The sequence below is a fragment of the Taudactylus pleione genome, unplaced genomic scaffold (genome assembly GCF_031769625.1).
Source record: "Taudactylus pleione unplaced genomic scaffold, aTauple2 ptg001441l, whole genome shotgun sequence".
NCBI classification, from domain to species: domain Eukaryota; kingdom Metazoa; phylum Chordata; class Amphibia; order Anura; family Myobatrachidae; genus Taudactylus; species Taudactylus pleione.
In genome coordinates this window covers 1,300,037-1,324,919 of record NW_028285840.1, presented here as the reverse complement: position 1 = coordinate 1,324,919, position 24,883 = coordinate 1,300,037, and the positions used below count along the sequence as shown (strand labels likewise).

At 47.2% G+C, this 24,883-nt stretch overlaps 1 protein-coding gene across 2 annotated transcripts in view; it reads left to right on the top strand.

The window, feature by feature from the left end:
• LOC148442604 (solute carrier family 2, facilitated glucose transporter member 1-like) overlaps positions 1-24,448 on the top strand; it is a 165,454-nt gene extending 141,006 nt beyond the window's left edge. For both annotated transcript variants that reach the window (XM_088463756.1, XM_088463757.1), the window contains exons 2-10: positions 13,587-13,679; positions 18,096-18,256; positions 18,792-19,032; positions 19,126-19,288; positions 19,754-19,941; positions 20,126-20,230; positions 21,177-21,278; positions 21,553-21,756; positions 21,881-24,448. In XM_088463756.1, the coding sequence (XP_088319882.1) occupies positions 13,587-13,679; positions 18,096-18,256; positions 18,792-19,032; positions 19,126-19,288; positions 19,754-19,941; positions 20,126-20,230; positions 21,177-21,278; positions 21,553-21,756; positions 21,881-22,081 (1,458 nt within the window). In that variant the 3' untranslated portion in view covers positions 22,082-24,448. The remainder of the gene's footprint in view (positions 1-13,586; positions 13,680-18,095; positions 18,257-18,791; positions 19,033-19,125; positions 19,289-19,753; positions 19,942-20,125; positions 20,231-21,176; positions 21,279-21,552; positions 21,757-21,880) is intronic.
• The last annotated feature ends 435 nt before the right edge of the window (positions 24,449-24,883 follow it).

Genomic DNA, 24,883 nt, shown 5'->3' with positions numbered 1-24,883 from the left:
CTGCGCCTGTACCTTCTATCACTGCGCCTTTATCTACCACCCCTGGGCCTGCCACCCCTGTGCTTGTACCTCCTACCCCTGCGCCTGTACCTCCTACCCCTGCGCCTGTACCTACAATCTCTGTGCCTGTACCTACCACCCCTGTGCTTGTACCTCCTACTCTTGCGCCTGTACCTCCTACCCCTGCGCCTGTACCTACAATCTCTGTGCCTGTACCTACCACCCCTGTGCCTGTACCTCCTACCCCTGCGCCTGTACTTCCTACCCCTGCGCCTGTACCTACTACCCATGTGCCTGTACCTACAATCTCTGTGCCTGTACCTACCACCCCTGTGCTTGTACCTCCTACCCTTGCGCCTGTACCTCCTACCCCTGCGCCTGTACTACAATCTCTGTGCCTGTACCTCCTACCCCTGTGCCTGTACCTCCTACCCCTGTGCCTGTACTTCCTACCCCTGCGCCTGTACCTACTACCCATGTGCCTGTACCTGCTACCCTGTACATCCCACCCCTGTACCTCCTATCCCTGCGCCTGTACCTACTACCCCTGCACCTCCAACTCCTGTACCTGCCACCCCTGCGCTTGTACCTCCTACCCTTGTGCCTGTACCTCCTAACCCTGCACCTTCTACTTCTGCGCCTGTACCTACTACCCCTGTGCTTGTACCTACTACCCCTATGCCTGTACCTGCCACCCTTGCGCCTGTACCTCCTACCTCTGCGCCTGTACCTGCCACCCCTGTGCCTGTACCTCCTACCCCTGTGCTTTGTACCTCCTACCCCTGCGCCTGTACCTCCTACCCCTGAGCCTGTACCTACACCCCTGTGCTTGTACCTCCTGCGCCTGTACGTACAACCTCTGCGCCTGTACATATAGGGTAAAATTGATCAGTCATCCTCTGGGACATAGCTCAGTATAATATATAATGCAATGTTCAGTATGACAGTGTGTGCAATGCTCAGTATCACACACACACACACACTTATAAATATACTGTGTAATGCCCAATTTTATATATTTTGTGTGTAATGCTCAGTATTAGTATATATAGTGTGTGCAATGCTCCGTGTTATAAATAGTGTGTGCAATGCTCAGTATTATATATAGTGTGTGCAATGCCCAGTATTATATATAGTGTGTGCAATGCCCAGTATTATATATAGTGTGTGCAATGCTCAGTATTATATATAGTGTGTGCAATGCCCAGTATTATATATAGTGTGTGCAATGCTCAGTATTATATATAGTGTGTGCAATGCCCAGTATTATATATAATGTGTGCAATGCTCAGGACATCTATTATGTATGATCAGTGGTCAGGGTCTCCTGCTTTGCAGGATGCTGGTTCATGTCTGACCTTTATCCCAGTGCTCTGGATAACTGGCATCTCTAAGACAGGAATGCAGCCCTGTGTGTCATCTATAGCCCCCTATAGTTCTTGTCCCACCACAGGGGCCACATGCCACTGACCCTCCCTAGCTGGATCTGTATCCTGTGGGATCTTCCCACCTTCCTGGATGCAGCCCCCTCCCTTCCCCCTCCTGACTAGTGCAGCTGCCTCTGTTTATATGGACATTCCTGACCTAGTGATGCCTTCAGTTCAGTCTACTGACAGAGAACATTCCCATGACCTGGTGGTCTGGACACTGAGTACCCCCCTCCCCCATGTCTTTGCACTTTGCCCCCCCCTCCCTATGTCACTGATGTCCCTGGACTTCTCATGTCTTTGGACTGAGCCCCCCTTTGTTTCTGGAATGTGTCCCTTTTGTGTCACTCATGTCCCTGGACTCACCATGTCTCTGGATTGAGCCCCCCCCCCCATGTAACTGATGTATCAGGACTGTGCCCCCCCATGTCACTGGTGTCCATGGACTCCCTATGTCTCTGGAGTCATGTTTCTGGACTGAGACCCCCATGTCACTGGTGTCCATGGACTCCCCATGTCTCTGGAGTCATGTTTCTGCACTGAGACCCCCATGTCACTGGACACTTGGCCGGTTTCCTGCGGGGGCTCCCAGCACTGGAATTACCTCTTAGATTGGGACATGTAGTATCGAGGTTTATAGAAAGTTGTTTGGAGGGACCGAGAGGTTTCATGGCTGACCCCCACTTCCATGGTCAGCGCTTGCACACCTGGCAGGTTTGTCCAGGCTGTTGATAAAGGCCACATATATGTCTTACATTAGAGCTGAAATATCTGTAGGCATCTGAGAAGCCACGTAGGCCACATTGGGGCACACCTCATACAGCCACGGCAAATGAAAGAACATGTAATAATTATAGGTGAGGACAGTTCTTCTGAGAGATTGAACTGATCCTTTGTTACCTAAAGGACTGATGCTAGGGGGAGGGGTGGTGACTGATAACTGGCCAATCATTACCCTGACGTTACATATATTATATATATTCTTATTATCAGTTATACTGCAGCACTTTACCTGTCTCGCTGGAGCTTACACTCTATTCCCACTACACACACCAGGGTCCACGTCTGTCTGCTGCCTACTAACCTGTCAGTATGTCTGCAGACATGGGGAGAACCAACAAACTACACACAGATAATACTCTAGTAGGTATTGAGTTCATGACCCCAGTGTTCTGAGGCAGCAGTACTAACCACAGCGCCACCCTATATATAAAATGCTAAACACTGTTCCGCGCTACATATAATACTTTCTTCTATGCCAAGGGCTATATATTGCTAACACACTTCTACACTATATGTAATACTAAACATTGTACCACTGTCTATGTCAGTGGTTCTCAACCTCAACTTTCCCCAACTGGTCATGTTTTCAGGATATCTGTCTGAGGAAGCAGGAGGGATTATCACCGACCAAGCAAAATAGATTAACTCACCTTTGCATGATCAAGGAAATCCACAAAACATGACCTGTTGCTGGCACTTGAGGACTGGAGTTGAGAACGCCTGGTCTATATAATGCTTTCCGCTGTACCACCCTCTATATAATGCTAACATTGTGCCATGCTATACAGTCAGGTGCATAAATATTGGGACATTGAAAGAATTTTCATATTTTGGCCTCTATTCACCACCACAATGGCTTTGAAATGAAACAAACAAGATGGGCTTTAACTGCAAACTTTCAGATTTTATTTGAGAGTAATTACATCCAAATCAGGTGAACGGTGTAGGAATTACAACGGTTTCTATATGTGCCTCCCACTTTTTAAGGGGCCAAAAGTAATGGGACTATCAACTCAAAAGCTATTTCATGGCCAGGTGTGGGCTATTCCCTCGTTATTTCATTATCAATTAAGCAGGTAAAAGGGTCTGGAGTTGATTCTAGGTGTGACATTTGCATTTGGAATCAGTTGCTGTCGACTCTCAATATGAGATCCAAAGAGCTGTCACTATCAGTGAAGCAAGCCATCATTAGGCTGAAAAATCAAAACAAACCCATCAGAGAGATGGCAAAAACATTAGGCATGGCCAAATCAACTGTTCGGAACATTCTTAAAAAGAAAGAACGCATCGGAGAGCTCAGCAACACCAAAAGACCCGGAAGACCATGGAAAACAACTGTGGTGGATGACAGAAGAATTATTTCCCTGGTGAAGAAAAACCCCTTCACAACAGTTGGCCAAATCAAGAACACTCTCCAGGAGGTAGGTGTATATGTGTCAAAGTCAACAATCAAGAGAAGACTTCACAAGAGTGAATATAGAGGTTCACCACAAGATGTAAACCATTGGTGAGCCACAAAAACAGGAAGACCAGATTAGAGTTTGCCAAACAACATCTAAAAAAGCCATTACAGTTCTGGAGCAACATCCTATGGACAGATGAGACAAAGATCAACTTGTACCAGAGTGATGGGAAGAGAAGAGTATGGAGAAGGAAAGGAACTGCTCATGATCCAAAACATACCACCTCATCAGTGAAGCATGGTGGTGGTAGTGTCATGGCGTGGGCATGTATGGCTGCCAATGGAACTGGTTCCCTTGTATTTATTGATGATGTGACTGCTGACAAAAGCAGCAGGATAAATTCTGAAGTGTTTCGGGCAATATTATTTGCTCATATTCAGTCAAATGCTTCAGAACTCATTGGACGGCGCTTCACAGTGCAGATGGACAATGACCCGAAGCATACTGCAAAAGCAACCAAAGAGTTTTTTAAGGCTAAAAAGTGGAATGTTATGCAATGGCCAAGTCAATCCCCTGACCTGATACCGATTGAGCATGCATTTCACTTGATGAAGACAAAACTGAAGGCATCCTCTTACTGACATTCCTGTATAATGCACTGCATCATCTTACTGATATATCCCTGCATCTCTATATCATCTACTGCATCCTCTTACTGACATATCCCTGTATAATACACTGCATCCTCTTACTGACGTGTCTGATACATTGTATCTCTGTACAATGCACATCATCCTCTTACTGACATGTTTGATACGTTGTATCTCTGTATAATGCGCAGCATCCTCTTACTGACGTATTTGATACATTGTATCTGTATACTGCACAGCATCCTCTTACTGACGTGTTTGATACATTGTATCTCTGTATAATGCACATCATCCTCTTACTGTCGTGTCTGATACATTGTATCTCTGTATAATGCACATCATCCTCTTACTGACGTGTCTGATACATTGTATCTCTGTATAATGCACAACATCCTCTTACTGACTTATCCCTGTATAATACACAGCATCTCTCTTACTGACGTGCCTGGTACGTTGTATCTCTGTATAATGCACAGGCTCCTCTTACTTACGTATCTGATACATTGTATCTCTGTATAATGCACAACATCCTCTTACTGACATATCCCTGTATAATGCACAGTATCCTCTTACTGACGTGCCTGGTACGTTGTATCTCTGTATAATGCACAGGCTCCTCTTACTTACGTATCTGATACATTGTATCTCTGTATAATGCACAACATCTCTCTTACTGACGTCCCTGGTACGTTGTATCTCTGTATAATGCACAACATCTCTCTTACTGACGTGCCTGGTACGTTGTATCTCTGTATAATGCACAACATCCTCTTACTGACATATCCCTGTATAATGCACAGCATCCTCTTACTGACGTGCCTGGTACACTGTGTACTGGAACGTCTTCCCCCCTGTATACATTATGACTGAGATAGTATTTCCTCCAGCATCACTCCTATAAATACACATTTTGGGACCCGAAGCATACTGCAAAAGCAACCAAAGAGTTTTTTAAGGCTAAAAAGTGGAATGTTATGCAATGGCCAAGTCAATCCCCTGACCTGAATCAGATTGAGCATGCATTTCACTTGATGAAGACAAAACTGAAGGGAAAATGCCCCAAGAACAAGCAGGAACTGAAGACATTTGCAGTAGAGGCCTGGCAGAGCATCACCAGGGATGAAACCCAGCGTCTGGTGATGTCTATGCGTTCCAGACTTCAGGCTGTAATTGCCTGCAAAGGATTTGCAACAATGTATTAAAAAGTGAAAGTTAGATTTAGGATTGTTTAGTTTGTCCCATTACTTTTGGCCCCTTACAAAGTGGGAGGCACATATAGAAACCGTTGTAATTCCTACACCGTTCACCTGATTTGGATGTAATTACCCTCAAATTAAATCTGAAAGTCTGCAGGTAAAGCACATCTCGTTTGTTTCATTGCAAAGCCATTGTGGTGGTGAATAGAGGACAAAATATGAAAATTCTGTCAATGTCCCAATATTTATGCACCTGACTGTATTTTATTCTAACCACTGTGCCACTGTCTATATAATGCTAACCGTGCCATGCTATATGTAATGCTAACCACTGTGCCACCGCCTATATAATGCTAACTGTGCCATGCTATACGTAATGCTAACCACTGTGCCACTGTGCTGCTCAGTATACAGTCAGAATAAGGAGACGCAGGACAATGGAAAAATGTCATAATTTTGTGAGAAAGCTGTAAATCCATTTTGAACACTTATGACGATGGGACTATTGCTTGCTATGTGGAGGCATATTGTTAGGCTGGCCCTGGTCCCTGTAAGGTTAGCACACCGTATATGATGCAATGCCGCTGTCACTTACTCATCTGCTGGAGGCCCTGACATGGAGCTGCAGTGGGGGAGGCAGCTGAATGACGCAGCTTTGTAGGGGAAAGGTGAACACTATACGTTGGTGTGTTCCAGCAGCTGGCTCCCTATTGGCTGGGAGGGACGAGCCTACCAGTAATGTGTCTGCACTTCTCAGAATGATTTCACATATTATAGGTGCTGATAACCCACATTCCAACTGTATGTTACATGATGAGAGACACATGTTATACTCTTACTGACGTAACCCTGTATAATGTACTGCATCCTCTTACTGACATATCCCTGTATAATGCACTGCATCCTCTTACTGACATATCTCTGCATAATGCACTGCATCTCAATATCATCTACAGCATCCTCTTACTGACATATTCCTGTATAATGCACTGCATCTTCTTACTGACTTATCCCTGTATAATACACTGCATCCTCTTACTGACATATTCCTGTATAATGCACTGCATCATCTTACTGACATATCCCTGTATAATGCACTGCATCCTCTTACTGACATATTCCTGTATAATGCACTGCATCCTCTTAATGACATATCCCTGTATAATGCACTGCATCCTCTTACTGACATATCCCTGTATAATACACTGCATCCTCTTACTGACATATCCCTGTATAATACACTGCATCCTCTTACTGACATATTCCTGTATAATGCACTGCATCATCTTACTGATATATCCCTGCATCTCTATATCATCTACTGCATCCTCTTACTGACATATCCCTGTATAATACACTGCATCCTCTTACTGATGTGTCTGATACATTGTATCTCTGTATAATGTGCAGCATCCTCTTACTGACGTGTTTGATACATTGTATCTGTATAATGCACATCATCCTCTTACTGACGTGTTTGATACATTGTATATCTGTATAATGCACATCATCATCTTACTGTCATGTCTGATACATTGTATCTCTGTATAATGCACAACATCCTCTTACTGACATATCCCTGTATAATACACTGCATCTCTCTTACTGACGTGCCTGGTACGTTGTATCTCTGTATAATGCACAGGCTCCTCTTACTGTCATGTCTGATACATTGTATCTCTGTATAATGCACAATATCCTCTTACTGACTTATCCCTGTATAATGCACAGTATCCTCTTACTGACGTGCCTGGTACTTTGTATCTCTGTATAATGCACAGGCTCCTCTTACTGACGTGTCTGATACATTGTATCTCTGTATAATGCACAACATCCTCTTACTGACATATCCCTGTATAATGCACAGCATCCTCTTACTGACGTGCCTGGTACACTGTGTACTGGAACGTCTTCCCCCCTGTATACATTATGACTGAGATAGTATTTCCTCCGGCATCACTCCTATAAATACACATTTTGGGATCTGGGTAGTATAACCTTCTCCCTTAGTGGATTTAACACTCTTTATATTTTTATCTTAAAAATAAATCTATAGACATTGCACCCAGTGGTATTTCATTCAGAAACTGAGCCGCTATTTATTAACACCCACCTCAGCCCTCTTGTCACAGAGTAACTCGCCCCTGAGGGTGACATAACACCCACCTAAGCCCTCTTGTCACAGAGTAACTCGCCCCTGAGGGTGACATAACACCCACCTCAGCCCTCTTGTCACAGAGTAACTCACCCCTGAGGGTGACATAACAGCCACCTCAGCCCTCTTGTCACAGAGTAACTCGCCCCTGAGGGTGACATAACACCCACCTCAGTCCTCTTGTCACAGAGTAACTCGTCCCTGAGGTTGACATAACACCCACCTCAGCCCTCTTGTCACAGAGTAACTCGCCCCCGGGGGTAACATAACACCCACCTCAGTCCTCTTGTCACAGAGTAACTCGTCCCCGAGGGTGACATAACACCCACCTCAGTCCTCTTGTCACAGAGTAACTCGTCCCTGAGGGTGACATAACACCCACCTCAGCCCTCTTGTCACAGAGCAACTCACCCCTGAGGGTGACATAACACCCACCTCAGCCCTCTTGTCATAGAGTAACTCGCCCCTGAGGGTGACATAACTCCCACCTCATCCCTCTTGTCACAGAGCAACTCACCACTGAGGGTGACATAACACCCACCTCAGCCCTCTTGTCATAGAGTAACTCACCCCTGAGGGTGACATAACACCCACCTAAGCCCTCTTGTCACAGAGTAACTCGTCCCTGAGGGTAGAAATCTGCAGAGGGTATCTCAGCGTGTCCATTTTGTGTATGTATCTTGCGTGTTTTCACATTGTTCATGCTGTGGAGCCAACAACTGGGGAGAGTTGAGAGTCATGCAAAACTCAGTCACTTCTCTTTCTGACTGTAGCGGCATGGCCGGGAAATTAAGAGGCATCCACGTGTAGGATAACTTTACCAGGGTTGGACTGGCCCACGGGGGTACAGGGGAAATCCCCGGTGGGCCCAGGTTCCAGAATGTGCGCTCGAATTACACATTGTTACTCTATTATAAGGTCAGCCTCTTATGTCTCTGCATGCCCCTGGTGGTCCCTTCATGCAACAGCCCAACACTGACTTTTACTGAGGCTGTGCGGAGGGTCAGCTGACAGACATGCGCTGATAGACCTCTTGTCCCAAGCATAGGGCTGGAGGAAGTGCCTGCTGATGATGGCGGATGGGTTGCCAAACCTATAGGGACAACTCTGCATAGGGGTGAAAATACGCATTCCAGGCACGCGGTGCAAGACTAACTGCGCCCAAATCATGTGCAGCTGAGACTGCTTGTCCCAATTCCCGGTCCGGCTGGACAACTGTAGGGTAAATGGCACTTCCTCATGTGACTCCTGTAGGGATTTATTTAGCCTGTGATAATGAGGAAATGTGCGTTACATTGTTACACACTGACTCACACATTGTACAGCCACACACTTTATTTCCATAACTCTGACTGTGTCTATGCATCTTCTGCTTATCACAGGGGCCTCTACAGAAATAATCAGCATCTTTACCCTAACTATAGAGTAGCAGTTCCCAAACCCGGTCCTCAATGCATCGCATGCCAACAGTCCAGGTTTTAAGGATATCCATGCTTAAGCACAGGTGGCTTAATTAGTACCACAGTCAGCTTGCTTTTACCATCTGTGAATGGATATCCCTAAAACCTGGACTGTTAGGATGCCTTTAGGACTATGGGGCCGATTCAGACCCGGACGCTAAGCCGCGATCACTTGCTATGGGAGATTGTCGCACGTCAGCGCATGCGTTGCAGTGCGCAAGCCAGTCACTGCGATCGGGAACTGTGCGCTCGTTGTACACATACTGAGCGCTACTTTGAGTGATAGATAGCGCCGTTGTGGGTGGTAACATGGGAAGGTGCTTGTGAACGGGGGAGGGGTGGTGTGAACGCAGGCGTGTCTGGGCGTCAAAACGGAGTTTTATGGGTGTGCATAATTAGCATGGAGGCGTCATTGTACACGTCACCTGGTTGTATTTCAGCCTGCAGTGATCGCAGTGCTTGTGGTGGGGTAGGGTCTACCCCAAGGGCTGCGTGCAGCTCCGATGGCTCTCGATGGTTCTGATTAATCAGACACTTCCTGGAGTTGACGTGTGCTAAGAAAGAAAAGTGGGCGTCATTACACCGGCGTGGGCTCACTCTGCCGTCGCTTTCTAAGACATAGAGGGCGTCCTTACGCCAGACAGTGAGATCGTGGAATTTGCATACCCGGACCCTTTTGGATGCGAGTGATCGCGGCTTAGCGTCTGGGTCTGAATCGGCCCCTGTGTTTGGGAAACCCCGCCATAGTGTATCCTAATGGTCTCTGGTTCTCGCTCTAAATAGACACTATTCCGAATATCCTTTTAGCTGCTGCCCACTTCATTATCTCATACCAAAGGATCTTTAAACCATAGGATCAACCTACAAAGATTCCTTAATCTGGAAATAATCCTCCAGGGCTGGAGAAAATGGCAGGAAAGAGGAGGGTGGGAGGGGATAATTCTGCTCAGTGAGAGGAATAACCCAGACACGCTGTATATTATTCTATGGTGTTAGTCTCAGTAATGACATGAGCACAATATATCCCTAATTCCTGGTAAATGTCTGTCTAAGGAATGTCAGTGAGAGCTGCCAGACTTCCAGTTTGTCCCATGAGATGTAGAGGCAGGAACCCCCGTGACATCATCCCTGGGAGGAAGTCCCTAAAAGATGACGCCAATGCCGACATAAACACTCCCAGTCCCTGGTGCTCTCTTCTCGCCTCCCCAGTGTAAAACCCTGTCACCTCCCGCATCGAGTACAGTAACCGCCTCACATCTGGCCTCCCTGCTCCACACCCACCTATCTCTGCCCCAGTATATCCTAAATTCTGCAGCCAGCCTCTCCCTGCACCAGCCCTGTCTCTGGCTGCTCACAGCTCTCCTCTCCCCCTCACACATCTGGGTCCTGGTCACATACAGCAGTGACCTCTGCCTCTTTCTCCCACTCTCGCCTCCGTAACGCCTACTGCGCTGCTCCCTACTTATGGAACTCCCTGCCCCGTTGACCAGACTCTCCCTGCTGGCTGGGTATGGTATGTTGACAGTTATAATGTTCATGTCGGCATTCATCGTGTAGACTGTAATGAAATGTCGACTCGTCAGAATGTCATCATATAGTCGCCCGCTGCGCTTTACCTGCTCCCAGCGGCTGCAGCGGTGTCTTCCAGGTCATGGCGGTCAGACCTTCGATCCTCTGGCATTCGGGTGAGTATTTCTCCCCTTCCCCTAATTCCTACCCCTTTGTCTAGTGCCTAACCCCTCCCACAGCCTAACCCTAATGTCGACATTCTGCCAATGTCAACATATTACCTGTTCATATTCTGAGAATGTTGACACATTATATGATGACATAACTGTTGACATTATGGTGTCGACATTCATGTCGACCTAGTGGTGTTGACATTCTTACTACATCCCCTCCCCGCAGCCTTTCAAGCACTCTCTCCAAATCCACCGCTTCACTTTAGCCTATCCCAGCCCCGCGTCTATACTCTGCCCCATGTCTCAGTGTCACCCTCTCGCTGCAGACAGACTGTAAGCTCTCTGGAGCAGGGCCCTCCTCCCTGTCTCACGTCTGCATAGTCTACTTCATCTGTACAGTAACTCTGACTGTCCGGCGCTGCGCCATGATGATGATGGGGGGTAATTCCTAGAGTAAGGGGGTACACAATACTCAGCTGTAATGGCAGACACTGGGCAGCAGAGATAACACTCTTCCCATGACGCCTCAGGCTCCGCTCAGAGCAGCCAGTTGGTGAGTCTCTGCCAGGACAGCCTGGAATCTGCTTAGGGCACGCTGGGAGGGGTCTCTGCTGCTTGTGGAAAGAATTGATCCTTTCAGAAAAATGGAAAACAGGCTTCACCTTCTTTACACGCGGAAAACCGGACAGGCCGGCGATTGTGCAGACATTATCCCAGGTCTCAGGGCGGATAATATAGCAAAGCAGCTTCATGTGCACGAAAAGCTTAAGGTGCAGGCAGCTAACTCCGCCAGCGAGTGCTGGAGCCCAGGCCCCTGATATTATACTATGTGCTAAATATATTATATACACTGTGTAATATCAGTATACACTAACCTCTAATACTATCTATATATTACATACTGTACATAATGCACTATGTGCTAAATATATTGTATACACTGTGTAATATCGGTACACACTGAACTCTAATACTATCTATATATTACATACTGTACATAATGCACTATGTGCTAAATATATTATATACACTGTGTAATATCGGTACACACTGACCTCTAATACTATCTATATATTACATACTGTACATAATGCACTATGTGCTAAATATATTATATACACTGTGTAATATCGGTACACACTGACCTCTAATACTATCTATGTATTACATACTGTACATAATGCACTATGTGCTAAATATATTATATACACTGTGTAATATCGGTACACACTGAACTCTAATACTATCTATATATTACATACTGTGCATAATGAACTATGTGCTAAACATATTATATACACTGTGTAATATCGGTACACACTGACCTCTAATACTATCTATATATTACATACATAGGGGGAGATTTAATAAAGCTTGGAGAGAGATAAAATTGGAGATATATAGCACCAACCAATCAGCTCCTAAATGTCATTTTTCAAACACAGTGTAAAGTGACAGTTAGGAGCTGATTGGTTGGTGCTACTTATCTCCAATTTTATCTCTCTCCAAGCTTTATTAAATCTCCCCCATAATGCACTATGTGCTATATATATTATATACACTGTGTGATATTGGTATATACACTGACCTCTAATACTATCTATGCACTGTGTAATATAGGTATATACTGACCTCTAATACTATCTATATACAGGGGCGTCACAAGGGGGGTGTGGGCCGCACACGAGTGTAACCCACCGAGGGGGTGACACCAAGGTGCAGACTGACACTCCCCCACAGTGACAGGAGCCGGGGGCCGCACTGTAGTATTAAGTGCAGCACCTGGCTCCTGACACTGTGAGGGAGCCGGCACTGCAACACAAGGCAGTCAGCACCCCCTGTACTCCTCCCCCCCCCCCTCCCAGTAATGTTAAGAATGGCACCACGGGGGATCGGGCCACAAGGCCACATCTCCTTTTTGGGGCGCACATGGCTACGCCGCGCTCACAACTTCCCGCACCGGGTGACACGCGGGGAGGGACGCCACCGTCTGTATATTTCATACATAATGCACTATGTGTTATATATATTATATACACTGTGTAATATCAACTGTGCCTGCGTCTAGGTCGCACTGCGTCTGCATTAAGGTAAATTACTCTCATCGCTCGCAGCGACTCTTTATACCCGCAGTGTCACTGACAGTCAGGGACCGTTTGTTGGAGGTAACGGGATGTGTCGGCAAAAACTCAGTCGTGTCGTGGCCGTCATAGCGTCAGCCTTCGTCTGCGATCCCGTACGCAATAAAATGGCTCCGTTCTTAGTACACGCGGCCATTCATTGTGACCATAATGTTACTCAGAAGGCAGATTATCACAGGATCTGGCGGCTGCATTAGCGTTCATCTCTGAGTGGGGCGCCTTTGCTGATGGTCCAGGATGCTGAGTGGTCTCTTAGTAACGCGGGAGCTGGCGTTCAGTGGTTACACCTGTCTGCCATTATGTAAGCAATTAGTGGGCGTGACCACCAAGTCATGTGACATGACTCATTCTAATGCAATGCCAGCCTGTTACTGATGCGGCAGCTATGTATACACAGAGCTTCATTTACTAAGTATGTTAAATAAATGGCCGTTTCTGATGTATAATGTATTAGATATAGTATGACTCACAGCCATCGCCCAGCGATTATACTGATCCATGTAGTGCAGCCGTGCTAAAGAAATCTCCTGGCTGCTGGTGTACTGCCTGACACCTACGTACTATGTTATATGTGGGGGTGCGCGGGTTACTCAGAGTTTGGGATGGTGGGTCAGGGCTCAGGTGACTTAGAACTTATAATTGGGCTAAGCACGGTCCGGTTCTCACACGTGTCTCTGTCTGTTCCACAGGTTACAGTGCGGTTAATGGTGGCGGTGGGAGTTGCTGTCCTCGGATCCCTACAATTCGGCTACAACACGGGAGTGATCAATGCCCCACAGAAGGTAAGACCCCCTGTGACGGTGCACGGAGAGCGTGGCTCAGCCACAAGGTCACTGTCACTTTGTGTTGTTGCACAAAAGGATGACCCAGTGGTACGCAGTGTCGGCACCTTTTCTGATGGTCCTCAGCGGTACGCAGTGTCGGCACCTGTCCTGATGGTCCTCAGCGGTACGCAGTGTCGGCACCTTTTCTGATGGTCCTCAGCGGTACGCAGTGTCGGCACCTTTTCTGATGGTCCTCAGCGGTACGCAGTGCCGGCATCTGTTCTTTGGTTTAATTTGTAATTCTTATAACTAGTTCCAGGAACAGAAAGAAATCAATGAAATAATTTCAGAAATGAATAAAATAAGTATCTGCTCGCTTATCCAGCGTCTGGAACTTTAGTTGAGCACAGTCACCTGGTTTCTGAGTTCCGGCACCTTGCACTGGTGCTATATAATTACACCGTTTTATGGAGCTCATTCAGACCCACTCGCTAGATGCGTTCGCTCGCTCCCAGCGTATGCAAATCTAGCACACGCCCAGCAAGGCAGGCGATCGCACGGCAAGGCATTAGCATGCCCACTATGTCTTGGCGTGCGATCACTTTGTGTATGCAGACGCCCATCAGCCATTTATAAGACGCCCACTTGCGCGCGTCATCTCCTGAAAGTGCATTAAGACATTGGTACATCGAGCACCATCGGATGCGTGCGATCGCAGTGCTTGAGGTTGACTATACCCTGCCGCAAGCACTGCGAGCACTTAAGAGTGAAATCCCACCAAGTGACGTGCACTATGACGCTGCCTGTTAATTATGCACGCCTCAGAAACGGCGTTGAAGTACTCTAGCACGCCTGCGATCGCACCTCCACTCCCCCGTTTCAAGTGGCCTGCCCCTGTTACCACCCACAAACGGCCTCTCCTTTCATTCAGCCGGGCTGTCTATGCGCAGCGAGCGAACGCATTCCTGTCTCTCGCACTGGTTCGCGCATGCTCTGAAGAGCGGCTGTCGGACAGCTACGAGCGTTGGCATCCTAGCGAGCCGGTCTGAACCAGGCCCTATGGCCCAGCTCCAGCCTTGTAGGCACCAGGTATACAGCATATAACAGCTCAGACGGTGTATGAGAAGGCCAGTCCGGCACTGTTATGCTCGTGGGGGGGTGCAGCGTACACTACATGGGGGTGTGTGGGGTGAAAGTGCCCACTCACTTGGTGGAAGAGGGCTGTCGCAAGAATGAAACATTACCACACCGGGCTCAGCCTAGAATAGTACATCTCATTAGGAGGATGAACCTGTCTGCAGACATCTGATCATGATTCCCGGGAATTAAGGATCTTGTTAACCACTTGTCTGCCAGCTCTCCCACGTCCTGCTCTAGCGTCTGAGGGTTAATGTCGGGGACGCTGAGACACAATTCCCGGATCTGGAGCGGGACGTGATGGGAAGATCTTACACGACCAATAATCTGCGCCCTTCCATTCCCCTGGTGATACTTTACATATTAATCATTCACTGATCTCTCTCTCTGGGGATCTTCCCTGCTCTAAAAATACACAATTAGATGGATATTAATGTATTCTGCAGATCATCTAATACAGGAACAGCACCATGAAAACATCAGTTCCTGCACAGAATGTCTCCCAGGAACTGTGGACCTCACTCCGACCCGCTCGCTAGATAAGTTCGCTCACTCGAAGCGTATAGCAAATTCTGGAAGGCAGGCGATCGCACGACAAGGCATTAGCACGCCCACTATGTCTTGGCCGTGCGATCGCTTTGTGTATGCAGACGCCCACCAGCCTGTCTTGTCACCCACTTGCGCACGTCATCTCCAGGAAGTGTATGCAACCATCGGTACATCGAGTACCGTCGGAAGCGAACGCAGCGCTTGTGGTTGACTGTACCCTTCCGCAAGCACTGCGAGCACTTCAGTGTGAAATACAACCAGGTGACATTTACAATGACGCTGCCTCTTAATTATGCACGCCTCTGAAACGGCGTTAAGACTCGCCTGCGTTCGCATCTCCACTCCCCCGTTCACAAGCACCTTCTTCTGTAACCACTCAGTCTTTGTGCTACGAGCGCACGTTTCCCGATCGCAGTGACTGGTTCGCGTACGCGCACTGCGGTGCATACGCTTGAGCAGACGGGCAACAATCGGCCATAGCGTGCGTCCGCGACTTATCGTCCAGGTCTGATTCGGGCCCTATATTCCTCTCATTTGACAACCGATTGGTAGCAAATAGTTATAATTCTAGCGTCACCACCCACAAACGGCTTCTCCTGTCACTCATTCTGCCAGGCTGTCTATGCGCAGTGAGCGTGCGCTTCCCGATCGCTCGGACCGGCTGGCGCACTGCTAGGCATACGCATGCGCAGAATGCAAACAGCGGCTGCCTGCGTGCGAACGCTTCCTACCGAGCGGGTCTGAATCAGGTCCTGTGCCCCCTCCTCTCATACACCTAACAGTAAACACACAATGCAGGAAACCACTGAGCCTGTGTACATGGAAACGGGCTCCTATTGTTACCATCATGCTCCCTGCAGCCTGTGACATGCAGAGGAAACAGGAGCCGGGCAGATCTGCCCAGTACAGAACGTGCTAAACGCACACAGCTGAAGGTGCCAGTTCTCCTGGCAGGCCGCACCTCACCCACTGCGAGACATGTTATTCTGATGCTGTCAGGTCACCAATCACAGATAATTCTCCTAGTAGTGGAGCTGTCTCATGGCCCCAAAGCTCAGGGCCCATAGTTGTGTAACTGCATATTTCTCTGTCATACAGGATCATGCACCAGCCTGCTTTCAGTATATGTGTGGGGGAGGGGATGGGGGGAGGTATGGAGCTTTACAGGTTGCTGGTCCTACATTATTATCTTCCGCAAAGGTCCTCACCCCTCTGATTCTCACAGCGCCTTCTCGCACCCCCTAGAAAAATTACTTCAGATTTTTTTGGCGGGAAAACATCAATATATTGGTAAATATTTCCACAGACAGGTTTATAAGAGCTTAATGCAAGGGGCCCCCATACATCTTCGATGAATTGGGGCAATTTGGCATTTTGCAGACGATTGTTCCACAGAAAAAAAATCGGCAATGTATGTGGTTCACCGATTGCCAATTCTGATCGAAAAATGATCGGAGTCGCTAAATCAGGTTGTCCAACATGTTGAATTTAAGCGACCAATCAGGGCTATAGATTGGTAGCGAATGGAGGCGGTTAGCCGATTTACAGACCGTTACTAGTAAATGGACCTTTCAGGATTGGCAGATCTGGGATTTGCTGAAAATGATCTGTAATGTGTGGGCGCAAATTGGTGAATTTTTTAAATTGGGTGGAAAAAAATAAATCACAGAATCTGTGAATTGTTTATTGTGAGATTGCTGCTGTCAGAGGCCCTTAAGGTACAAATCTGGACTCGGTGCTTAGTAATAGTAATATCCCCACATCTAGGCGGTTTCAGGCCTCAGTTTGTAATGCAGAAAGAAGTGCTGTAACTAGTTATCGCCGCAGAGCGCCGGAGACAGATGTTGGCACAGCCGCCTACCCAGTGCCAGCCAGTGTATACCATGTCTGCTGTATGCGCTGTGTCTGTGCGAGTGACTTCCTCGTGTGGCGGCAACCGGCAGCGGCACAGGGTGAGGCTGCTGAGTCATTCCAGAGTTAACCCTAGAGTGGACGGAGAAATTAGGCGCTGATGTGGACAGGCCGCAACGCCCATGGCTAATTTAGCAAATATTAAACATGAGCGCCAGTAGAACCAAAGTGTAGATAAACGGGGGCACTTTCTGCTGGAGCCGCTGAGAAAATGCATTCAGTTTATTTGAGGTTCCCAGGCAGCCTAATGAGAATAATATGTGTTTAGATGCTGTAGATTTGACAGTAAGGTATATTTTACCATCACCTTGCTTAAAGACATATTACTCCCCCCTTGTGAAGGTCACATGGGATGTATCCTGCCGCTGTACGTCCCTAATCGCCTCTAGGGTGACATTTTCCATGTATTTTGGGCACTCAGAGGTTAGTGAGACTGCCGCGCTGTCAGCCAATCACACGGCTCGCCTCCTACACACCCTCCTCAGTCAGCATTGTGTACAGAACTGGAATTTCTGGCTGGCTGGCAGCGTGCACTCGCCCAGTGTGACACCTCCTTACATCAGCTGAATTAATGCAGTAACAAGATCTGAGCTCAACCCTGTGGGCAGAACAGGGGATGTGATCTGACAGTGACACCTGCTGGTTAACCGCAGACATTACAGGGGCGAGCATGATTACTGTGTGCACTGCCAACAGAGCGGAAGCAGATCCCCATGTCTTACCCTATACACTATGCTCAAGGGTAAATAGAGGCTGATAATATTAGAGTACATGCCCTCTCCTGCCTATACCCTTCCTCATATCCAATCACTCACCTTGTCCCATTCTTTGTTGTAGGTCATTGAGAGCTTTTACAATGAAACCTGGATCAGCCGCTATGGGGTGCCAGTCCCAGAAGCCACTCTGGTCTCCCTCTGGTCCCTGTCGGTGGCCATCTTCTCAGTCGGGGGCATGATCGGCTCATTCTCCGTGGGACTGTTTGTGAACCGGTTTGGCAGGTGAGACCTCCCCATATAGTCCTTTCTGCCCATATGTAGGATTCATCGACGACATGAAGAGATGGAAAGATTTGCGGAGCTGTTAGATAGCACCAGGGTTCCGTCCCCCATCCCCGAAACTTCCTGATAGGGGCACATGACACAGGATACATTAGCAGGGGTGAACTGTCAGGGTCACCGATTGACTGGTCCTTGTCTCACAAAGTGTGATGTGGGCTCAGGCTTGGGACCTGGAAGGGTTCTATCAGGCTCCTAATATCATTACATGTGACAATGATACCAGAAATGGCCACAGCACGCAGTGGCGTAACCTAAAATGTCCGTGTCCCATAGAACAACCCTGGTGGGATCCTGCACGCCATCCTAAAGTCAAACCCACTAATATTTATATATTTATTTTCCAAATCATACAGCCGCCTGCATACATTTATTAGTGGTCCTATACATAAAGGCTTCTCTCCAGCGTAACCAATCTGGTCATTTCTTTTGTTACTTTTGAATGTGAATTTACCATAAATTCTTTTCCTGTCTATAGGCGTAATTCAATGTTGATGGCCAACATCCTGGCATTTATTGGTGCCATTTTCATGGGCTTCTCCAAGATGGCGTACTCCTTTGAGATGCTGATTATTGGCCGGTTAGTGATCGGACTCTACTGTGGCCTTACCACTGGATTTGTTCCAATGTATGTTGGGGAAGTGGCACCCACATCCCTTCGAGGTGCCCTGGGAACCCTGCACCAGCTGGGAGTCGTCGTCGGAATACTTATAGCCCAAGTACGTAACAGCACATAACGGCGTAGGACACAATCTCCGGGGAAGTTGCCTTCACAGGGCGGCCAATTGTAACACCTCCACCTGTTTCCACAGATCTTCGGCCTGGAGCCCATCATGGGCAATGCCGACCTATGGCCCCTTCTGCTGGGCTGCATCTTCATCCCCGCCATCTTCCAGTCTGCGGCATTGCCTTTCTGCCCCGAGAGTCCACGTTTTCTGCTCATCAACCGCAACGAAGAAGACAAAGCCAAAAGCGGTGAGTGCTCTCCTGACCACGAGGCCTACCACCGGCTCTGTCGGACATTGGGGCCTATTTACTAAACTTAACACTCATTGTTCCAATTTAGCAATATTTTATCTCCATGGCTACAAAACTCCAGCGCATAAGTATCGAATCTTCTAAAGGGGACAAGTGGTGCAATCAGCTTCTAGCTATCATTTATCTATAAGATGATAGCCTGAAGTTGATTGGTTGATATGGGAAACACATCCACTTGCCCCCTTTAGAAGGTTTGATACATTGAGGTGAAAGTTGATAAGTAGACTCGGCTGCCCGCTTGCTTATGATAACTTCCTTACATGTATATATTTATAAAGAGAGAAAGAGAGAGAGAGAGAGGCGAGAACACCTGCAGTGTCACCTTCTGCTCTCTGGTATTAGGGACACGTACTACCATGCTGCAATCCAAAGACTGACGCTGTTACGTTGTTCCACTGATAGTGCTGAAGAAGCTTCGTGGCACCACAGACGTGACCGCCGACCTGCAGGAAATGAAAGAGGAGAGTCGGCAGATGATGAGGGAGAAGAAAGTCACCATTCTGGAGCTGTTCCGTTCACCGCTTTATCGCCAACCCATCTTCATTGCCATCGTCCTGCAGCTTTCCCAGCAGCTTTCTGGCATCAATGCGGTAAGGACGCCACCGGTCACCTGATTTTTCTCTGTCCATCTGGGACATCTTTGGTTGGGGGGGGGTCAAGAAATAGTTGAATGTTTTCACCACATTATGGGATATTAATCTCTTTATCCAAAATAGCTGCCACCTTTTATCTGAAGGGTCTCAGCGACTAAATATCATTTGCTCCTCGTTCCAGGTCTTCTATTACTCTACCAGTATATTCGAGAAAGCCAATGTTGAGCAGCCGATTTACGCCACGATTGGAGCTGGAATTGTGAATACTGCATTTACAGTCGTGTCGGTGAGTACATTGTTCCCTCAACTACTCTATGTACGGCGGTCAGGATGGCGACAGTCAGAATAACAACAACAGCATCCCGACAGTCAGAATTCCGACATAGTTCTGTAATATTATAACCCTTACCCTATACCTCCCCTTAACCCACCCTTTCCGCAGCCTAACCCTAACCCTCCCATCCCGCAGCCTAACCCTAACCCTCCCATCCCGCAGCCTAACCCTTACCCTATACCTCCCACTAACCCTCCCTTTCCACAGCCTAACCCTAACCCTCCCATCCCGCAGCCTAACCCTAACCTTCCCATCGCGCAGCCTAACCCTAACGCTCCCATCCCGCAGCCTAACCCTAACCCTTACCCTATACCTCCCACTAACCCTCCCTTTCCACAGCCTAACCCTAACCCTCCCATCCCGCAGCCTAACCCTAACCTTCCCATCGCGCAGCCTAACCCTAACGCTCCCATCCCGCAGCCTAACCCTAACCCTTACCCTATACCTCCCACTAACCCTCCCTTTCCACAGCCTAACCCTAACCCTCCCATCCCGCAGCCTAACCCTAACCTTACCATCGCGCAGCCTAACCCTAACCCTCCCATCCCGCAGCCTAACCCTAACCCTTACCCTATACCTCCCACTAACCCTCCCTTTCCACAGCCTAACCCTAACCCTCCCATCCCGCAGCCTAACCCTAACCTTCCCATCGCGCAGCCTAACCCTAACGCTCCCATCCCGCAGCCTAACCCTAACCTTCCCCCTACTTACTTCCGCAATCTGTTGGGATCCTGACAGTCGGGATGCTGACTACATCGCGGGTTATGAGCTAATGTTAGCGGAACATGGACCTCATTAGGTGGCACTGCCTGACATTCCAGTGCCGTAGACTCAAGCTGGAGGCACTGGGCGGAACGAACGGGGGAATCGGTAATAATGGGCTGTACTCTTTTTGCAGCTATTTGTGGTTGAGCGAGCTGGACGCCGCACGTTGCATCTCATCGGGCTGGGTGGCATGGCTGGGTGCGCCATTGTGATGACCATCGCTCTTTTGTTACTGGTAAGTGTCGCAATGATCTTTACACCACCTGCTGACTCCCCACAATGGTGTCCAGAGAAACTGTGTCAGATCTGAGCAAGTGGCACCAGTCTAGCTGTACACGTGTAGCTGTATACTCCGGCCAGCCTGGAGATTGTGCATTTAAGGTCAATAGTCTATACAGGTTGTGACATTTATAAAGCCTGAAAGCTGCTATTATAGCATAAAACAGTACAGGATTATACATGCGCATAATATTACACATTGGTTCACTTGTCTCGTCTGCACCCAACAGGAACGTGTGCCTGAGATGTCCTACCTGAGCATTGTGGCCATTTTTGGCTTTGTGGCATTTTTTGAAATTGGACCAGGACCTATCCCGTGGTTCATTGTGGCAGAACTCTTCAGTCAGGGTCCACGACCTGCGGCTATCGCGGTTGCCGGCCTTTCCAACTGGACATCCAACTTCATTGTGGGCATGGGCTTCCAGTATGTAGAGGTAAGTGCTTCCTATTGCACCGTAACATCACCTTTCTCTGCGATCGATGAGCGCTATCATCAATTCTATCCGTCACCTCTGTATTTTCCTGCTTCCTAACCACAAACGTTCTTTTGCTTTGCAGAAATTATGCGGTCCCTACGTCTTCATCATCTTCACGGTGCTGCTCATCATATTCTTCATCTTCACGTTCTTCAAGGTTCCGGAGACCAAAGGCCGCACCTTTGACGAGATTGCCTCCGACTTTCGGCAGGGTGGAGAATCGAATCCTGACAAACATTCTTCTCCAGAAGAGTTCCACAGCCTGGGAGACTCCCAAGTTTAACCCATCACCTCTGACACCTACCTCTGGTCACTTCCCTCTCCTTTTCTACCTGCGTCCGCTCTGCCAGGGTTTATTGGTGGTGCAGAGGGACTTGGGATGAGAACAGTGAGAGGGAAGGAGTTGCTCGGTCTAGTCTTTGTTGGGCATAATAACGCCACCGCCTGACTCGTTGCCACCACCAAAGGAGGCACTGCTAGGCAGCAAACTATTCTCAAACAATACTGCTCGCTGCATTTCAAACCTTACTGAATAACCACAGGCTAGCTCTCGGTATCTAGTGTTCCTCGCCGGTTATTACCCGAATGTGGAGAGATGAAGATGAAAGAGTGGAAGCTCTTATTGTTTTATATATGCGTGCGTGTATGTGTGTATGATTTCCTTTTATAAGAGATTATTATGTAATTAGTGTGAGCTTTCAGGCCTACAACACTAGTGGTGTATTTCTGGACTCTGTTTACGTACTGTAGAATCTGTTGGAACTTATCTTTGGCCGTAGGAGGAGGCCGAAGGACGCAATCTGCGCGTGCCCAATAAGGGCCGCAGGCTCAGCGGTTGTCTTGGCGGACGCAGAGACACAAAGATCTGTTTGACATTGTCTTGTTGTATATTGTGATATATATATAAAGATGAGATATTATACTGTGCTCTATGTAATACACAGATAGTGTCCTGTATGAGCATTCTTGTCTGTCTGCCGGCCCTTGGGGCTTCCCATCCTCTCCTGTGCACCGCAGTCTGCTCTCTATTGGCCCCAACAGATATTTTTTTGTATTCTACAATCATGTTTTCCACAAGACGCAGAGTCACGCGGTACAGATTGTGTCATGTTTTACCATTCCATATATGTGTTGTATTTGCCCCAGTCCTGTAGATACGGCTCTTCTGTGGGGCTATTAAAGACCCTTGCCCAGTATAAGAGCCGCGATTTTCGCAATCACAGAGAGAAGGATCGCACTGATGACGTTTCCCGACACTGTGGAGCGGTGCGGAGAGATTACCCGGCATTGAGTAGAACGGGACATTGTAGGACGGTTCCGCCCACTGCGCGGATAGTGACAGCAGCACTGATTATGTTACATTGGCTGTATCCGCTCAGTGGGTGTCCTGTCTTCTGCTCTACACTTGCCAACCTAATAGTTCTGAGAACATGCTTCAGGTTGAACCTGTCCATAACCATTCTGAGGCCCAGCGACCTCTCTGGGACCTCTCGCAGTTTCAGTCTACATATATAAGGTGGGCAGAGGTCACGGAGCGGAGGCTCCTAATCTGTATCTTTGGCCTCTTCCTACTTATGGAGATTGAGGTTTAATTTTCTTTGGTCTCTCCACAAGGGTACTCCTTCAGCTTTAGGCCCACGCTCCCGACCTGTACACAGAGAAACATTTCTTCCTATAGCTTTTAAAGGTATTTATATATATTTATATATTTATAGGTATATATATATAAATATATATATTTTTAGCATTTATTACTAGACTAAAACTATAGAGTACTGCTACCATTCTGTAAATACATGTACTGTAGTTCAAATGTTGTTTTTGCACAGTAGGTCAAAACAAGTTTAGGTCAATTTTTGAATTGTAACTCATGTCATGTTTCTTAATATAATAAAATTATTTTATTTGTTTTTTTTTCTACATCGTCACCATATTGTGTATTCCGTGTGCTGGTTGTAACTGAGATGTTGACTAGTGAAGTTGAAATACAAAATGGCTTCTCCGTATGTACACATGTATTTATAAATATATATTGTAATGATGGCTGCCCTTGGTCGACATGGAGACGACGCTGTATTTACTGACAGGCCTATCACAGAGTTGTCAGTCTCTGAGTCAGATTAATAGTAAAATGGGCGCCCTGCCAAAATCTAAGAAAATCAACGTTCATAACATCAATTATTATTTTATCTGAGAATTTCATGTGTTCACTATTGTGAAATGTACTTTTAAAAATAGGTGGATTCACCTGACATAGAAAACCGTTCTTGTAATGTCTTGTTAGATGTCCGTTAACATTTGTATATCATCAACGTATCCTGACATAGATACTTAGCCATTGTTCACTAATAAATGTACTGTATTAACACCATATATCTATGGCTGGACACATTGTACCACTCCAGAATGGCGCAATTTTATTATTATTCTGGAGCAGAAAATTAAGAGATGAATTGAAGACGTCTCTGTTCTGAGCAGTCAGTGAAGGACTAACATTGGTGTGTTTGAGCATTTAATTGTCTATATGTCTGTTATCACAGGGTATAAGGTCAGGTTTCAGCGCTTTTACTGTTGTTAAATAGATCTTTTTTTATTTATTGTGAGTGTGTGACACAACCATCTTAAAATAAAAAAAATACATGAAACAACAGTGTGTGTATATATTGTGTTGCTGGGGGTAATAACAGCTTTGCAGGAGACCGAGATTGCTGGATCATTTGAAAACCAAAAGAAGTTTGTTCTGAACTACACAAATCAGTTACTTCCAAGCGTGGTTTCTCTGGCAGCGCTTGGAGTCACCGTCTGGCTCTAACACATTACTTGCATGAACTTTCCATTGTGTGTTTGACGCCAACAACTTCCCCAGTCAGTGTTATAGGAGCCACACACACTCATCTCCTGGAATACTCTGTGCTGCTGGGGGACCCTGATCCTCCCACTATATAGCTTTCAGTCTGTGGATTCCTTCTGCCTCCATTCTAAGGATGGCCATCGGTGTGACCAATCCAACGATTGTGGTAAAGCAACAGGCTATCGATGGTGGTAAACTACTGTATGCTATGCCATACCATCAGTGATTTTAACA